Genomic DNA, 18,385 nt, shown 5'->3' on the forward strand with positions numbered 1-18,385 from the left:
AAACTCAATTGCTTATCTAAAAACAATGGATTTGTATAATGAACCCTAACTACTTGGGGTTTTGGAAGTTATGATAAGAGAAAATAACTTTTTAAATCTTGTACACTTCTAAGTATGTAAAAAATGTAGATGCAAAGCCAGACATTATTATATTGGCAACAGGAACATTTCAGTTCCTTATTCTAGGCTTTCATGAACTCAGACATAATATTTCATGAACTTATGCTTAAAATTAAATTTACTTTGTATATTGATAGATGCATTTGGATTCTATAGAATTTTTAGCTGACATTGTTTTGGGATTCGTGTGTGTGTGCTGTGCCACTCAGCAACACATTCATTGGTGACGCATTTGACAGTGGAAGCTGTTAATCGTAGGTACAGTAATTAAAAATTAAATTATGAAACTATGATGATTCCTAATAGAACATGAGTTCTGATGAGTTCACATATAATAATGTTGATAAAACAGCAATTAAAATGTATAACATATACTAAAAAAATTACTACTTATATATAAAATTAAAAAGGAAGGGAAAACCTTTGCTCTTGAGAGTTTTTTGAGTACTAAGTTCTATTTTATGTAGAACTATCTCTCAGTGATATGTCAAAAACCCAGTAAAATAATTTCAGATTCACAGGAATAAATATTATTTTTGTCTAAAATATTATGACATGGATTTGGTTTGCTAATTTTGATCTCTTTTTTTTTTTTTTTTAAATCAGGCACGAAAGCACATTTTACAAATTCATACCAGGGATTGGAACCCCAAATTGTCAGATCCTTTCTTAGGAGAACTGGCTGAAAAATGTGTTGGTGAGTGTTATGATGTTAGTACTTTTACTGTAGAAGCCTTCTCTTCTGTGTAAAACTTTGAAGGTATGTTAAATGTATCAAGGTATTTTCTTATCTTTACCTTTCTAAACTTCTGTACTTTGAACAACACTTTTTGTGATAACAAAACGTTTCTGTCTTACTAAAACACAATATGAGTAGCTAGTAGTTGTTTGGAAATACAACCATGTTTCCTTTCTGTATCATCACTGTCTTTATGCATCCCCTCAAAGAGAAGTAAAATGAGGTTGGAATTGGAATCTTTAGGTAGACTTCCCATTAGATTAGTACGTTACAAAAGTGATAGGGAGACTTGGGGGTTTTCTGGCTACTTGTTGAGGAAAAAAAATCAGTACTTGTGTGTGTTTTTGGCTTTTGTTTTTTGTTTGTTTTTTACTTACTGGCATGCTCCCCTCTGACGTAAATCCAACAAACTAACCAGCCTTTCTAAAGATGAATTTTTTTTCAGATTGCTAGCACAGAGCAACTTCAAACTGTAGAGATAGGTAGGGGGGGGAAAAAAGGTCACTACGCCATGAATACGTTAAATACACCTTTGGAGCTCCCAAAGACCTGCTGTACTGAATGGAGTTTGGTTGTTCAAGATAAGCCTGCTGTTTAAATCTAATCAGAAATAAGCTCAAATATTTTTATAGTGAATTTAACAGAGGAAATGACCCTTAAGCACACACCCCCCACAATCTCTTCTCATGAATTTGTCATGCAAAGATACATCCTCTGTCTGCCTTGACAAGCCCTGAAGTTCTCAGAAAAAGGACAGTCTCAAACATCTGTGCTTTGGAATCCAGCACATCAGAGAATCTAAGAACTTTAAATTGAACATCAGTCCATTCAGTCAGCTACAGTACATCCGAATTATCCTCTTCATCCACAGGGACATCTGTCACCGAAGCAGCATCCCTCCGCTTTTGATGCACAAAGACCTCAACATCTTCTGGTGAGGAGAAAACATAACTATCCAGCAAACTGCAGTTTAAGCTTTGCCGGGTATAAGACAGCACGTGCCAAACCCATTTCATGTAAATTCTGCTTGATTTATGCAAAGACAGTGGTGCTGCATAATGGGAGAGAGGGGAATAGGTGGGAAAAAACCCAGATGTTTCTTTGAAAATTCTCTTTATTTTTTCGTTGAGAACACAATTATGTATTTTAAAATTTCAGACAACAGGGAAAACCATTTGTAGGTTTGATCGGAAGACATTCTTTGTGCTCCATAAAGCCTGTTGGTTCTGTGGAAAAGTTAGCTAACAAAAAGAAATACCCTTTTCTGTTTTCCTTGGCTTTCCTGCTCTCCAACTACTGTATACTTGGTTGTCTCCATTCTGTATCTTGGAATTTAAGTGTTTCCATACATCCAAGTTTAAAACCTTTTGACTATTACAAGGACTTTTCAAAACAGCAAGTAAGACTGGTTTATCTTCTTCACCTTGAGATTGCCTCATCGTTTCTATAAGTGAAATCTGCAGCAACCGATGATTTAAACAGACTTCCCAGATTCTTTGTGGCCATTACAATTCAGACTCATTGGCACACATACAGTGTATATACCAGTCTGCTGTTTCCTCTCATGTGCTGCTTTTCTTCAAAAACAACTTTCCTCCCAAAAAAACAACACCCCTCCACTCTCCCAACTAAAAGCTGCTCAGACTGGCCAGGCTTTTCACACAGCATGGTTGGTTCCTCTCTCCACTTCAGCAGACTTGGCAACAGTTAACTCTAAGCTTTTGGATTCTAAGGAAGAAAACTGCTGAAATACTCCTGAAGGGAATGACTTTGGGGAAACAGGTGTATGTGCAACTCCGAACTTTTTAAGATCCGGGGGTGTAATTAGAAAGAAATTGAAAGGGAAAAGCCTCAGGACTCACAAAAAATAGGTTATTTCCTGAGGGCTGATTTTTGTCCTAGGTGTTATGGATTACATACCTTTTTAGAAGATTTCTGTGTATATGAGAATTAAAGACTTCACTTTGCTGAATGGGCTCATGACTGTGATGTGTGTGAGATGAAGTGAAGCAGCTTAGGGAGAGCACAGCATTGCTCAGAAGACTACACACTTGTGTCTTATTAGTATCTTCAATAAACACAAGTAATTACTATGTTTTTTCTCCTTGCTGGAGATGGGTCCCAGATACCCCAAGCTTTGTAAATCCTTTCTTCTCTCTTGTGCTTATTCTCTTCTGAATGGTAACTTTCTGTAGGTAGAGAGACTGTTACCTATGAACTCAGTCTTGTAGGAAACAAAACATTAGCAACCAAAAAGTGTGAATTCCTCCATCTGTCATCCTGCAGATGAATCCTTTTACAATGTAGTAAGGGTTATTTAAATAATATTAAGTAAAATTGTAGAGAAGCAAACTATCACACTCAAAATACTCCATTCTGTGCTTATTATTGCAGGTGCATTTTGTGGCAAAATGATATCTTGTTAGATTTTTCTTTCCCATCCTGATGTAATGATGGAGGGGGAAATTTTGGTATTAGTGTTCATGTTTTTCACAATTTTTAAAAAAAAATGTAATAGTTATTTTTCATCTCTGTCATGCTGAGTTGTTTGCTAACTCTTTCTCTGCAGTCCATTTTAGGAGTTGTAGGAAGTTGAATGACATACATTGGAAGAAGTGGTCGAAGTTGTTTCTCTAAACGTTTCACCCACTTCAGTAGCAATTTGTTGTAGGTTTTTAGGGTGGGTATTAGAAGAAATTTAAAGAGGACATAATTTCCGCGCAGCAGAGGTGAAAGAGTATGGCTTGAAAATGACAGTGATCAAAGTGCATTGTTTGGGAATCTGCATGGGAATCCACTTGTTTGCTGTTCTGTTGGCTACTTGACAGGAATCCTTGTTTTGTTCTAAGTTAAGGTGTGACAGTACGTTTTGCCTGACAAATTGAACATCTTCTGTGAGATGCTTCAAAAATGGAAGCAAATCACTGAACCCTGGGTTTATATTATAGTGTCAATTTGGGTAAAAATAAATTCAGGATATTTACTGATGGCATGATACATTTAATTTTGCTTTGACAGTACTTCACTCATGCTTTTCTTCATCTTGATCAGTGTACATTTGCTTCTTAGGAATAAAAAGCTCTTTAATGTTTCACAAGGTACAGGATTTTTGCAGATTTTTTGTCACTGAAATGGATGTACAGTATGCACAAGAGAGCCCCTCAAAAAGAGACACCAATTATTAGTCTTCAAATGTAATTGCTCCTGAGAAATGAAAAGTAGAAATGGAGACTAATTGTGTATCTGATCACCTGAGAATGTAATTTTAAAAATAGGCTACAGGCTATTATTTCCTAATTTTGCAATTCTTTGGAGATGTACAAGCGGTGATTAAAATGACTTAGAAAGTGATATTACAGCATTTATTAATAGAAAACTTGGAAAGGATATAGCAACTGAGCTGCTGAATCTTTTGTCACGAAGATACTAAACTAGTTTTTAAGGTGACAGGTGTTCAGGGTGCTGTATATCTCCAGCATACCTTTGATTTAAGCTTCAATTTAGTGCTCTCCCCCCACCCTGTCGTGTTTTGTTTATTTCAATGTGCTCGTTGAATGAGAATAGGGCCAATTTAAATAGGATTGTGATACCTGATACTTAAAGAACAAAGCAGAATTTATAGGAAAAACTGTGATTTTGATTTCTCTGATGCACCTGTAGCTACTGTCTAATAGTTTCACATGGTTGGAGTGTGCCTGCATAGTTTTCATGTCATGATGTGGCTTAGTTAAAAAAGCCCTCACAACATAACCTGGAAATATTAGTTGTCTGGAAATATTAGTGCTGGAAATATTTAGTTGTCTGTTGATTAATTAGTGGATATATCTGAACATGCTTCAAATGTCATGTGTATTTATTTCAAGGTAACGTGGGGAAGTGTATTGCTACATACATTTTAGATAAGTCACAGTGTGGGCTCATCAAATTTAGACAATTATAGCTACTAACCTTTTTATAAAATTACAAAGCTTGGTTTAAAAATTTCAGAAGTCATCTGATATTTATGGTGATCTTCCATCTGGATTTTTCTTTTTTCTTTTTATAAAAATTACTTTCAGGCTTATATGAGAAAGAGGTGCAATTTGAAGTCTCATCTAATTTAAATCATCTTTATAGCTGAAGGGTTGTTATCTTTTGTTATTATCCTCCAAGTTTATATATCTGAGAGATGGACATGGAAGAGTGTCTGTCTTCTGTATTAATTGCTTCCTTTTTTATTTTTCTACACTGTGTATGGAATCAGCTTTGTTCCTTATTGGTGTATGGGTCTTGTAAAAATAGATATGCCAGCAGCACTGAAAGAACATGAGAGGCTAAAAAGAGAGAAGCAAGACAGGCTCCAGTTTTGTGACTTAGTACTGCCAAAAGATCAATCATAGTATCACAGAATGGTTTGGAAGGGACCTTAAAGATCATCTAATTCCAACTGCCTGCCGTGGGCAGGGACACCTCCCACTAGACCAGGTTACTCCCAGCCCCATCCAACCCTCAGGAACTTCTCTGGGTGACAGGCTCAAGTGCCTTATAATTAAAGAATTTCTTCCTAATATCCCATCTAAACCTGTCCTCCTTCAGCTTAAGAAGAAAATAGAGAAGAAAAAGTGCAGCAGGTGTAAGACCTGGTGGGGAGGAGGAAGTCTGGTAAAAAACCAAGTTGATTGAGAATAGTTTTAACTAAAGAATTGATTAATTAGCTTCTATAAACACTTTGTTACAAACCCATTAACTTTTATATGGCAGTACCTCAGTGCAACACGTTTTCCTATAGTGACTCTAATTCTCTAAAAGAGTTTTCTTACTGGAATATTGTTTTACAGATTTTGAAAGATAGAGCTATGGTGCCTCAAAATACAGGAGCATATTAATGTGTCTTGCTGAGAGAGATGGAAAATTTGAAAGCTAATTTCTAGCTCTGGGGAAAACCCCCAAACAATTAGTACTGCAGAAGACACAGAGGTATTAAGTCTCTCAGTATTTCATAATTATCAAATCTGTGTTTTTCAGCAATGATGATTAAGCAATTATAGGTAGCCACCTGTAGATAATTATGAAGAAAGGCTAAATTAAAATTCTAATGCATTTTAATGTCTACTTTTGGTTATATTAGTAAAATTATGAAACTCTAAAAAGTCTGAAATATTTTTCTTGATAGTAGAAGTTAACATTTTTCCGATAGTCCAGAGTATGCTTTTTTAACAAGAGATTTCATTTCTTCCATATTCTGTTCGTGAAAGTTTTCTTTATACTGCTCATTTTCTCAGACTGTAAAAGTTTAAAGTCGGTGATGTTCAGTGTAACAAAATTACTTTGCTATTAAAGAACATATTCATGTAGAGATATTAAAGTAAAAAAAGAGGAGAGGGACTAGCCTGTTAAAATTCCACACATGCTTTAGACAATATTAAAGAAAAGAGCAATGATAGACCTATAACCCAGGACTGAAAATACACTATGTATCATATGATATAGTGAAAATGTAGGTCATTTTAACCTCAATGTGGAATTCATTTCTTGTATATTTAATATACTTGTCTAACTTCCTGGTACACAACACTGTCACCAGATTATGACCTGATACCTTTTGGCAGATGCTTTATGGACCTTGACAATTAAGTATTACTGATTGTTTTTTAGCCTGAGCCGTGTTTGAGACACATGTAGCGCAGCATTGCTGTTTTTAATGGAAGATATTTTTGTTTTTGTGTGCACTAGGGTACTGTGGAGCTGACATAAAAGCACTTTGCACTGAGGCTGCCTTGATTGCCCTGAGACGACGCTACCCCCAGATTTACATGAGCAGTCAGAAGCTACAGCTGGATGTTTCCTCAGTAGTTCTCAGTGCGCAGGATTTTTATCATGCAATGCAGAATATTGTGCCTGCTTCCCAACGTGCCGTGACATCTTCAGGACATGCACTGTCTCCTGTGATCAGACCACTCTTGGAACGGACCTTCATTAAACTTCTTGAGGTTTTACACAAAGTGTTCCCCCATGCTGAATTTAGCCAGGGTGACAAAAGTGAAGGTATGTGTGTGGTTTGGCTTTTCTTGCAAGTGCTGTTTCAATTTGGAAATATTTCAGCTGGCTTTCTTCTCCTACTAGCCTTAAATCTGATGTGTATTTGCATCAGTGTTTTTAGGACATAAATACAGTTTACTTGGATGTTTCCTAGTTATTTTTGCTGATTCCAAGTTGTTGTGGAATCTCATAAACTGACTTTTATAGACCAAGGTCCCAGAGGTGTGAGGGCCATCCAAAGAAAAGGAGAACTCATAAGTAATTTACAATTTAAATAAAAGAAATAATGGAGCATAATCAGAGGCCAGAAAATAAGAAAAATAGATCATTTTGGTCAGTGTATTAGGACCTGAAATTGGCGCTGTCCTGAGTGTCGGCCCCCAGTCCTTTGTTTGCTGATGGTGCAGAAGCTTTTGGGAGCTCACAGCTCAGCAGGTGAGTCTGTGTTTAGCCAAGATACCTTAGCCTGTGCAATGGTTATCTGCTGGTGAAGGAGAAAGTCCTGAGGCTTCTCTTGCCTCTGGTCTGGTGCACTCCTGGTCCTCTGAGTTGATTCTGTTGCCTTAGTTAGTGGAGAACTATTTGCTGTTTTGTCAAGTTAGCTTTTTTGCCAAATTAGTCAGTAAAATCATTCGCCAAGGGGTCAGTGAATGCCAGAACCCTGCTGCAATGGGGGCAATGTGAGTGCACTGAGGAAGCAGGGGATAAGAAGGAATGCAACTGACTGTTTTGATTGGCAGTGAGTCAATATGTTCTGGGTTTTTTTACCCAGTTTTTCTCGAGACATACTCTAATAGTAACCCTGGTCATTTCTTGGAAGTTAAATGTTGAACAAGGTACCTTGTGTTTGGTATCTACTTATTCTGACACACTGTTTTCTACTGTTCTTACCTGGGATCACCCTCACCTCACCACCCCAACTCTGTAAATGATAGTTGGAGTTATGTGTGATTAACTTGCAAATAGCTCATTTATTAAGCAAATGTGTAACAGCTGTGACTTTCTTTCCATTCCTGTTCCAGAGCACATTTTCATTCTATAGTCCAGGCAGCTTAAGCTGATCCTTGTGCTGGCTGCTGCAGTTCCTGCAGCCCAGATGTGGATTTTTGCTCTATCCTTTCCACTTTAGTACCTCAGGTTCCTTTGTTAAACCATTTTAGCCAGAAAACTCATCCAAAAATGATGTATTTGTCAGGTCAGTTTTCTGCTGACTGTGGGATAGCTGGAGGTTTTAACAAGAGTTGGAGTTGGCCAGAGATGGGCCCTGGGAGCCCTGGTGGTGGGTAAGGGGAAATGAGCTGGCTTGCAGTTGCAGTTAGATCCTATTAGGCTCTCATAACCAAAGTTGTTTAAGATGCTTAAGTCTCTCTGTAATACTGTTAACCTCTTGGTAACACCCAGTTTAGAGACTGTCATTATGGTTGAAGAATTGGTGTCCCCCTCTTTGTTGTAAAGTTCTAGTTCAGAGTATCTTCTTTGGTTACATTCTGTATATTCCTGTTTATTGCTGCTCATTACTGCTAACAAAGTGAGTTTGGAAACATTAATTGATTTAAATAGTAGTTTTACTAGATAATGTGCTGCTATGGATACTTATAAGTATTTTTAGATATTCAGTTTTGAAGATACGTGAACTAAGGTTTCTTTTAACATTTTCTTTTACCTTAGTTTTTCTTCTTACTTCCTTAACTCCAAGAAAATATTGAATAATAAGTTTAATCTTTGTTAAAATCAGAAAAATCCACTTTCAGGTACAGTGATTAAATGTAAATGTAGATTATACACTAGGGCTTCAAATTTTCTTGGATTCAAAGCACGTATATAGGAGATGCTTCCTGGTGTGCTTACAATCTGCACATCTAGTTTTGTGCATTACACTAATAATTGCCGTTTCTCGTAGTTCAGTGTGTCAGATACTCAATGAAAGGATGTCACAGAGCCTTGATGCTTGAGAGTAAAAGATGGGCTGCCTTTTAAAACAATTATGTATTTTAGGAAGCAAAAGCTGTGTCCGGTACATGAGCATAGGACTTTACCCTATGGCCTGCATCTGGTATACTGGAAATTCTGTGCATTTAGGGGCTGTAGTGAGCCCAGAGTTAGGAGGCCTGTGTCTAGGTGATTTGAAGGTCTCTGTCTGTAGCTGTAGCTAAACGTCCAGTAGCTTCTATGCTGTGTTTTCATCCTATGGACTAGCTTTTGGCCACTGGTTGGGGTCTGCAAGCCTTTTTCATCTTTGCTCCCTGAGAAATAATTGTCAGGTGTGTGACTGTATCACGCCTTCACAAGGATTGTGGCACATCCTCATCCCATGCCAGCAGAATATTTTTCCTACCCAGCCTACTCTGAATCCAGTTTCTTACATCACACAGCCAACTAAGGGAACCTTTGTTGCCTCTTAACATTTTTTCCTGGGATCCTGTGGCTAGATGCACTGTCCTTAGGTGGCATCTTTACCCAACACTTAATGCTGCCTTGAAGGTGATTCCGTTGTCCCGTGGTGATGGTTTGATCTGTGTAGCATGACCTGTGCCATGGCTTTGTGTAAATCCAGAAATCATGCAGTGGATTGTATTTTTGAGAGGAACACTTGTATCTCTGTGTTTCACTGTATTAGCAAAGGAATTAAAATAGGTAAAGATATAGTAAATGAACATGGAATGCATCGAACTGATTTTGATAAAAGTAATTTTATCAGATTATCAGAGGGTGGAAAACAATTCTTCATAAACATACATTGTCTAGGTAGTCATGCTGAGAATAATTTTGGAAGAAGTGTACCTGTGAGAATTTGGACACTTAGAACAAATAAATAAGTAAAAAATTCTCCGTAGTCTGAGGAATTACAAATTTTATGACTCTATCCTTGAAAAAACCTCCAGCTGTGAAATAAAACCAAAGGAAGCATTTCATAACAAGTTAAACTTTTTTGTATTTGAGTTGTTCAACTTGGCGGCTTAAAAAAATAAATTGTAATCATTATTAGACTTCTACAGTATTTAATTTGTTTTGGTTTTTGAAGTAATAAGTACTTATTATTCTGAATTCTGATATTTAGACAGTTTTAACTAATTTCTTCTACATTTGAAGATTTATTATAATTGACAAAAAATTGTAATGTCTTTTGTTGTTTGTTGTACATGTACTTAAAAGTGATAAAGTTCTAATTAATACATCTCTTGGAACAGATGTACCAAGTCTAATATTAGATGATAGTGAAGATGAGAATGCTTCATCAATTTTTGAGACGAGCTGTCACTCAGGATCACCAAAGAAACAGTCATCAGCTGCTATACATAAACCCTACCTTCATTTTACAATGTGAGTGTCCCTCTAAATGCATATAACCAGATAGCTCTCCTGATGTAGGAATTTCATGGTTTCATCTAAGGAAGACATTCTTTTGTTTTGGGGTGGCAGTGGTGTTCTGTGACGGAGACATGTAAGTGCAGGGTCAAGAGTTCCAGATATGGGAATGTTCTTAGGAAAGGCCATGTCCTGCAGTAATTAACAATAATTAACATTTCTTTGTTTTATATTAAGAATAGTTTTAGACTACTTTATTTGATGGTTTCTGCAGGGAGTTTGGTGAATGAATAAATTGAAGGTAGAAAAACTGTTCATTAGTGGTACTGTTTAGTAGAGCCATCTTGTGGAAAACTGCTAAAATTTTTGTGCTAAATAGTAATGCCAGATCAGAATTTATGGAGCTTAAAAATAAGGATTTAAGTTCAAATAATTGGAGGTACATAGTCAAGTATTTTAATGCCAAATTTAAGCTTTTGTTGTGAGGTTGTGAAGGAGGAAGCCAAAACGGAACCAATATGTATTTGTGTGGATATGTGTCTAAATAAGAGAATCTGGAAGAGTATATTTTCTGGGCATTTTTAATTGTTATCTGTGTATGTAACCTCCACCACCAGAACTGAAAAGCTGAAGGTCAGCAGTGTTCATCGTTGCTCCAAAATGTTTAACATGAAGTAATACCAGCCAGTCTTGTTTCACTGCCCGAGCTGACTGATGTGCAGATAAAAATGCCTTGATGAGAGAAAACACAAATTAATAAAAAACTTTCTTGTTTTATAATCAGTTTTCTATCAGTGGAAAAGACTTTTAATGGAAGAAGTTAATACTCTCTTCATGTCTCATTTATCCCCAAAACAGGGCAAAATCCCCCAAAAGAATAGAACAAAAAAATCCCAAAACCCCTTGTATGGACTGCTGAGAATTTCTTCTCAACAACAACAACAAAAAAAAACAAGCAAAAAGTTTACCTTTGGAGTTTTTCCTTTACAGTCTTTCTCTCTGTCTGGAAATCTACTGAATAGAAATGTATGAATATGCTAGAATACAAGATGAATAGTGATTTTATTCAATCCTACTTCAAATCCTCTTTCTTAAATAAACAAACTGTTGAAATGTTCAGTGCTTCTTGAAAGTCTTGGGCAGCACTTAAGGGATGAAAGGATTGACCTGGGATTCCTGAGGCTACTGAAGAGATACTTTAGTAGTTAGGACTGAACTAGACATGATTAAATTGCTGTCTTTACTGTAAGTCCATTAAGTCTTTTAATATGATCAAGGAATTAGTTTTAAATAAATTAGTTACAATGAAAATTGTCATGAATTTAATATTATGCATAACTTTGCACAGATGAGTTTGAATTAAATGGTTGTGAAACCAAAGGTAAGACAAAACTTGAGTTATTGGGACCTGAAGTAGTGTTGTGGGATAGCTGAGTTAGTTGAATCTTTTTAGGCTATTTTAGGAAGCTATTACCCATTACTGAAAGTCTTCTAGACTCTAAAATAATCTTATTATATATATCCATCCACTGATAACATTAGTGTGTTAATTGACTTCTGTAATTGTTATTCTATTGCAGGTCAGCTTATCACCAGCCAACCTCTTACAGACCAAGATTACTGCTCTCTGGAGAAAGAGGTTCGGGTCAGACTTCGCACCTTGCTCCAGCACTATTGCACACTCTGGAAAAATTCTCTGTACACAGGCTAGACCTGCCAGCTCTTTATTCAGTCAGTGCCAAAACACCTGAAGAGTCATGTGCACAGGTGACATTTCAGATTCTCTTGTAATGAGTCAATTATGTAACTCTGGAAAAGATTAGTTGCACCAATGTAAAGGCAGCCAGCTGGAATGTAACCTAAAATCCAGATTTTCATAGACTCCTTCTGTTTTCATGTTTAAAATAAAGAGGTCTCTAGAGGGTGATGGAGATCTCTCTAGTGACTAGTGAGAGTAATTACATTTTTAACCTGCCCCCCTCATCACATACCTAATACCAAGTAATCTTAGTCTTGGTATTTGGTGCCTGATATCGTTGTTTTCACTTGTATATGAATTGGTATGCTGTGGTTCTAGATTCACTTGCTTAGTTTTAAATGTTTTAGGCTTCAAAACAGTTGGCAGTGGATTTTGCATGGATTTCAAAACAGTTGAATCTTCATCTTGATTGTTCAGTTAATAGCAAGTTTTTAAAACATATATGACAAGTAGTTGCTCTGTGCTCCCTGGCACATTGACGTAAGATAATTGAATGCTACAGCCAAGAGTCACAAACGCTTGTTTAGAAAGTCTTTAGCATTAGATAATTTTATTCTGCTGGAACATTTGTCTATAAAATACCACAAACATGAGTCATTTCCTAATCCATAAAAATTTTGTTACTCACAATTGATACTAACAATTATTTCCTTAGTTTAAATATCACTGTTTCTTTTAATTAGATCTTTCGTGAAGCTCGAAGAACAGTACCAAGTATAGTTTACATGCCTCATATTGGTGATTGGTGGGAAGCTGTCAGTGAAACTGTGAGAGCTACTTTCCTAACTCTGCTGCAAGATATACCATCTTTCTCCCCTATATTTCTACTGTCTACCTCTGAGTCCATGTTTAGTGAATTGCCTGAAGAGGTAAGTTTGAGGAAGGAGGTGTTGTTAGGGAGTTCTGTGCTCTTCAGAATGTTTTGGTCATGTAAAATCACTTTGTTTTGTAATGGTTTTCTAACTTAATTTAAAATATGTCAAACTGAAAATGTAGTATTAATTGAATGTTTGCACTTTTCCTTAACAAGGGATGTATGTCCATATTACTGATTTTTCATAAGCTCCATGTTACTCTGCTGAGAAGACAAAATTGTTAATTTTGTCAGCTGTTTATTTTGGTAAATTACTGCATTATTATTAAATGCAGATTAATCTAAAGACCTGACCTTTAGCTTTACGTCTTCTGAGGCTCAGGATGAGGGAGGGAAGTTCCTTTTTTTTCCTCAGCATTTTCTGTGACTCTTTTTTTTTTCTCCTGCCCTTTCTCTGCCTTTCACTGCAGAGGTGGCCATTGTTAGGATTGTGGGATACTGCAAGTTTAGTTACTATTCAGTGAGAATGACAAGTATTGTTTTACCTTTACTGTAAACACCGCTTTAGGTAGAGTTTACTGTCTTCTATCCTGTAGCTGATTTTGGAAAGTTTGTCACTAGTGTTTTAATATGGTCATTGATCATATATTTCTGAGTGGGGACTCAATTTTCCGATTTTTTTTTTCCCTAGGTGAAATGTATTTTCAGAATCCAGTATGAAGAGGTTTTTTATATTCAAAGACCAAGTGAAGAAGACAGATTGAGATTTTTCAAAGGCTTAATTCTTGATGAGGCAGCAATGCCCCCACCAAGAAGGAAACAGGCTGGTAAACTAAGTTACAGTAAAACCAATTATAATGTGATCTGAATGTTTTGTGTTACTTTCCTTTTTAAAAAGGTGTGGGTAATTGACAGTGTAATTAACATGTGGCAGTATTAATCAGTGCCCAGAATAAATTTCATTAGAGTTAGAGTTAACAGTTTTGGAAGATGGAGAGCTGTGGGGTTATTATTATTATTTATTATTATAGTTAGATCCATGAGGTAGATGAAATATATGGTGGAATTTGAAGTGGCATAATCCCAAGAGCCACTGTGTTGTTAATATTTCTTTTGTCTGACTTCTTGGTTTTTTTCCCTAGCTCTTCGTGCTCTGGAAGTTCTTCCTCTTGCACTGCCATGTCCTGCCCGGGAGCTGTCAGAGGCAGAGAAACAGCGGATGGAGGACCAGGAAGAGAACACGTTGCGAGAGCTGCGGTTGTTTCTCAGGGACGTTACCAAGAGGCTGGCCACAGACAAGCGCTTTAACATCTTCAGCAAACCGGTGGATATTGAAGAGGTCTTGTTTCAGTAATGTGCAAACAATGAAGTTGAAGCTATTAGAAAAAGAATATAAATTAAAAAAAGGGAATGGTTAAGTTAGTAAGAAAAATAGATGTTTGATCCATGATCTTTCCAGGCGAGAGTGTTGATTTTTTTTTAGCTGGTGAGATAGTCACAGCCTCATCATCGTGATGCAAGGATTTGGAGTACGTTCTATTGCCAGTGACCTATTGAAAACCTTTGTGCTTTCCTCTCAGTTTTATAACTGAAACCAGCATTTTAAAATGCCAACTTTCCTATCCCTACCAGTGCTTCTGAAATATTTGAGACCGTAGATATAATTCTTTAATAAAAGCTTTTACAGCATTGTAATCATAGACATGATAATATTGGGAAAGTGATCTGTGTTCTGTAATGTATTCAGCATTAATAGTATTGTTGAATAATTTCAGCAGTAATGCTTGTGGCTGCCATTAATCACAGCTGGTAGCACATTATAAGGCATTAACTGGTCGATTATGGAGTGTGCGCACCTAACTGATGAGACAGTTCGATCTGCAAATCTATTTTCAGGTGCTGCTGTATGAATAGGATTGTGTTTGTCTGACTTTGAGATCAGATGCTGGCCCACTGCAAGCTTTGCACAGGCTTGCTAACTGAAAAAAATATTCCTTAATTGCTTCTAAAGAGAGAAACTTCTCTTTTGGAAGACATTAAGATAATATGGGACATTAGAAATGCAGCACTGTAAAAAGCAGATTTGGAGTGTAAATTCCTTGCAGGGTGGAACAGGTATCTCTTATGGGCCCATGCAGTCCTCTCTTAACTTGACCTTTCCATAGTGTTTGGTAGCTGACTGCTTTTGAAAGACTGGCAAGAGCTGTTTAACATGGCAACTTATGGTGTGAACCTGGTCGGAGCAGTAACTTGGTTTGATTTTTCTTACGGAACTGTTTGGGAGGTCCATTATTGTAGGAAACTCCTCTGCGTGTAGTAGAGGTACTTTCTTTCCCCAGAGAATTTGTAGTATAAATTTACATGAATACGAGCACATAAAGAAAGAACCAATAAGTGTCCTTGTTTTGTAGATGGAGAGAATCGAAATGTGAATTTGTTATTTAAACCCTTGCCAGAAACCCTGCTAATATATCACAGCACTAGAAATCAACTGTAACCCTTTGCGTCCCACCTGATGCATTTAAGAACAGGACTAGCCTTTCCTTTTGTACAACAGACTGTCTACTTGACTTCCTTAGGAGAAGTTAGTTCCACTCCTGCTTGCATTGCAGAGAATGCTGCTGTGTGATAAGTCAAGGATTTTTCTGGCTAATTCAGCAGTAATGTTTACAGGTTCCAGTGAAGATTTTCTCATGCTAAAAGAAAAGGATGTTAGTGGCTTGGCTTTCCAATCCCTGAACCAGTTATCATCATGTTTCCATGTAGGGAGACAAAAAGAGAATTTTTACCGTTTTAATTTTTCATAATAAATTTCAATGCCTATATTTAAGGAATTAGGTGACAGATTGCTGTCCACTGAAGTAATGCGTTATTGTTGGTTTATGTTGTAATATATATCTACAGGCACTATATTAAAAAATAAATTCTTCGGAGCCGTTATGGCTTGATCTGAATATCTGTTTAACTCTTGAGGGCTTTGGCAGTGCCCATCTTATGTGGGTGATTTTCAAAAGAAAAAATGCAGTACTGTTTCAGAGACTGCCAGTGTTTTTAATTAATCACACTGAAACATTCAAATATAGGGGTTTTTTTCCTTGAAGTAAATAACAAATTCATAGTTGTTTTTTTTTTTGGTGAACTTTGTTACAGCAGCTGTGCTGATGCATTTGACTATCAAGCTTGAGACCCATATGGTACCATTAATTATGTTAAACACTTTTTAGTGTACCCTAGTGGTTGCTGAATCTCCAGTTACAATCTAAGCTCATCATAAACTGTGACACAAAGCTTTTTCTTTACACTGTCCTTCTGTACAGTCAATCTAATGTCTGCAATCAGTAAAACCTGACTTTTCTTTGTTAAATGAGTGATTGGAGAAAGTATTTAATAGAAGACATTTAAAAGCTGATAATTTGACTGGTCAGTTAATTGAGAACTTTACCTACAAGGTGAACAAACTGGAGCTTCCCTAATTTTTCTTAGTGTTTCAAGTTAGAGTGATGGTTTTTGCCCTTTCAGTCCAAGACAGTGTTATAAAACTATAAAAAACTATAAATAAATCAGTCTAAAATAAAAAATACATTTACATTAAAATGTGTTGCCTCAACAATACTGTTTAAATTAATTTTGAGAAATGAATTGGTGACTTACTGAAGAAAAAGTAGCTTTGGAAATCCTCTGTTTTTAGTCTGATACAACTTCTGTTTTCAGCATAAATTTGTTTAAAAATCGAAATGTCTGGTTAATGTCTTAGAGCTATGCATGTGGAATGAATCCAAGGATAAAAGATGTGAAATTGTCAGTGTTCAAATGGAATGCATATGGTCCTGTGTCATTTCTGTGTGCTGTTTATTTGTAGGTTTCAGATTACCTTGAAGTTATCAAAGAGCCAATGGACCTATCAACAGTAATAACCAAAATTGATAAACACAACTATTTAACAGCCAAGGATTTTCTAACAGACATTGACCTGATCTGCAGTAATGCATTGGAGTACAATCCAGACAAAGACCCTGGGGGTAAGAACCTGCTTTGTTTTGGCCTATCTAAATCTGAAAGCTTGGTATTTAAATCCTGTATTTGGTTGCTATTCAGGCATTTAAAGAAACTGCATGCTATGTGATAATTAGGATAAGCAAGTCCTAAGAGTCTGTGGTTTTAGTATTCTGAGGCATGTAGTGCACTGGGGGACATTATAAGAGCAGGAGAACTACAGCATTCAGAGTTGTTTTCTAATAAATTAGGTTTTGTAGTTCCGTTTCAAATTTGATAGCTCCTTTTCAGTGAATAGACTTTGTGTATGCAACAAACCCCACCGTAATTTGGAGAGCTCTGTAGAGAATCCTGCACACAATCTGGCAGTGGCCTGCTGTATTTCCATATTGGCTTAGAACATGAAATTCATACACAGAAATTAAAGTCTATGTATTTGGGGATAGAAATAAAACAGGATAAATCACCAGGCAAGGAAGTCAGTTGCAGCTGATTAGGAGAGATTAGACAGTATTGTCTTGACAAAGTGTGATGGGATGCTTTCAATTAAAATGGAATTTGTAGACTGAAATGCATGTAAAAGCTGTTCACGCTTCAAACTAAGGAAAGAACATCTTGTGTGCTCTTTGCTAGGGCTGCCTTACAGTACACATTGCCAAAAGAAAGCCTTTCAGCTGGCAGCTTCAAGTGTCGTCAATAAAACAACATCAACAAAACCCCTTCTTTTAATGTAGTTGTATTTAACATATGAGATACTTGGAGGTCGGGGTTCATCTACAAATGTAGTCCAATGTGTTAAAAAGTTTTTAATGAAATCTTGTTAAGTTGTTTTACCATTTTCTGTATTTTTCTTCTCAAATTTTTGATTTTCTGAGGCATTTGCAAGTGTCTCCTGTGGACTAGATGCGGTACAGTCTGGTCAAACACTTAGACTTGTTTGGCATTGCCTTTTGAACTCAGTACTGGTTCATATCTATAGATGATCAACTATTTCTTCAGTTTATGATGCATTTTGTTTTACAACTAAGAAAATCCATTGATAATACACAGCAAAAGGTTTTCTGTGTTCTTGATAACACACTTTTGAGGACTTCTAAGGTGTGATTGATGTGAACTAATGAAAGCCCTTGATGGGCACTTGGGATTCTGAGTGTGTCTGAAGAGCACCTGTTTAGGGATATTTTGATTTTCCTTGCTGTTAGAACTGAGCTGGGAGAAATTGATTTGGCTCTATCTAGGTTCAGTTTTGGATTGTAGGTAATGAAATATAGTTCTGTCCTCTGCTGTTAACAACAGTATGATGCATTGCTCTTCTGGCATGCAGGATTTCTTGAGCTGTTGTGTGAACACACTGCTGAAACAGCACACCATGGCTATTCTGAGGAAGCATTCCATGCATTCAGATGCACACATTAACTGAATATTAACCTATAAATGTTCACATTCTTTAGAGCAGGGCGTACATGCTTCCCTCTGCTTCATGCTTGAATTTGCAGAAGAATCATACTGTACCTGCTTCCGTCCTGTCGTTAAGCTGGCAAAGCAGTGGGAGTACCAGGCTAACTGGTTTTATGTGCAGTATGGATATCCAAAAGTGGCTTCTTTGGGTTTTTTTGCTGGTACTTTGCTATAAAAT

General features: G+C 36.6%; 1 protein-coding gene across 3 annotated transcripts in view; it reads left to right on the forward strand.

The window, feature by feature from the left end:
• ATAD2B (ATPase family, AAA domain containing 2B) overlaps positions 1-18,385 on the forward strand; it is a 75,136-nt gene that overhangs the window by 31,542 nt on the left and 25,209 nt on the right. For 2 of the 3 annotated variants that reach the window (XM_027690060.1, XM_027690062.1), the window contains 8 exons: positions 727-817; positions 6,572-6,883; positions 10,066-10,198; positions 11,764-11,950; positions 12,626-12,811; positions 13,448-13,583; positions 13,899-14,095; positions 16,616-16,775. In XM_027690060.1, coding sequence (XP_027545861.1) covers positions 727-817; positions 6,572-6,883; positions 10,066-10,198; positions 11,764-11,950; positions 12,626-12,811; positions 13,448-13,583; positions 13,899-14,095; positions 16,616-16,775 — 1,402 coding nt within the window. The remainder of the gene's footprint in view (positions 1-726; positions 818-6,571; positions 6,884-10,065; positions 10,199-11,763; positions 11,951-12,625; positions 12,812-13,447; positions 13,584-13,898; positions 14,096-16,615; positions 16,776-18,385) is intronic. The other variant, XM_027690061.1, reaches the window with a different exon arrangement.

The sequence above is a fragment of the Neopelma chrysocephalum genome, unplaced genomic scaffold (genome assembly GCF_003984885.1).
Source record: "Neopelma chrysocephalum unplaced genomic scaffold, ASM398488v2 Primary Assembly neopelma1_80, whole genome shotgun sequence".
Taxonomy (NCBI): domain Eukaryota; kingdom Metazoa; phylum Chordata; class Aves; order Passeriformes; family Pipridae; genus Neopelma; species Neopelma chrysocephalum.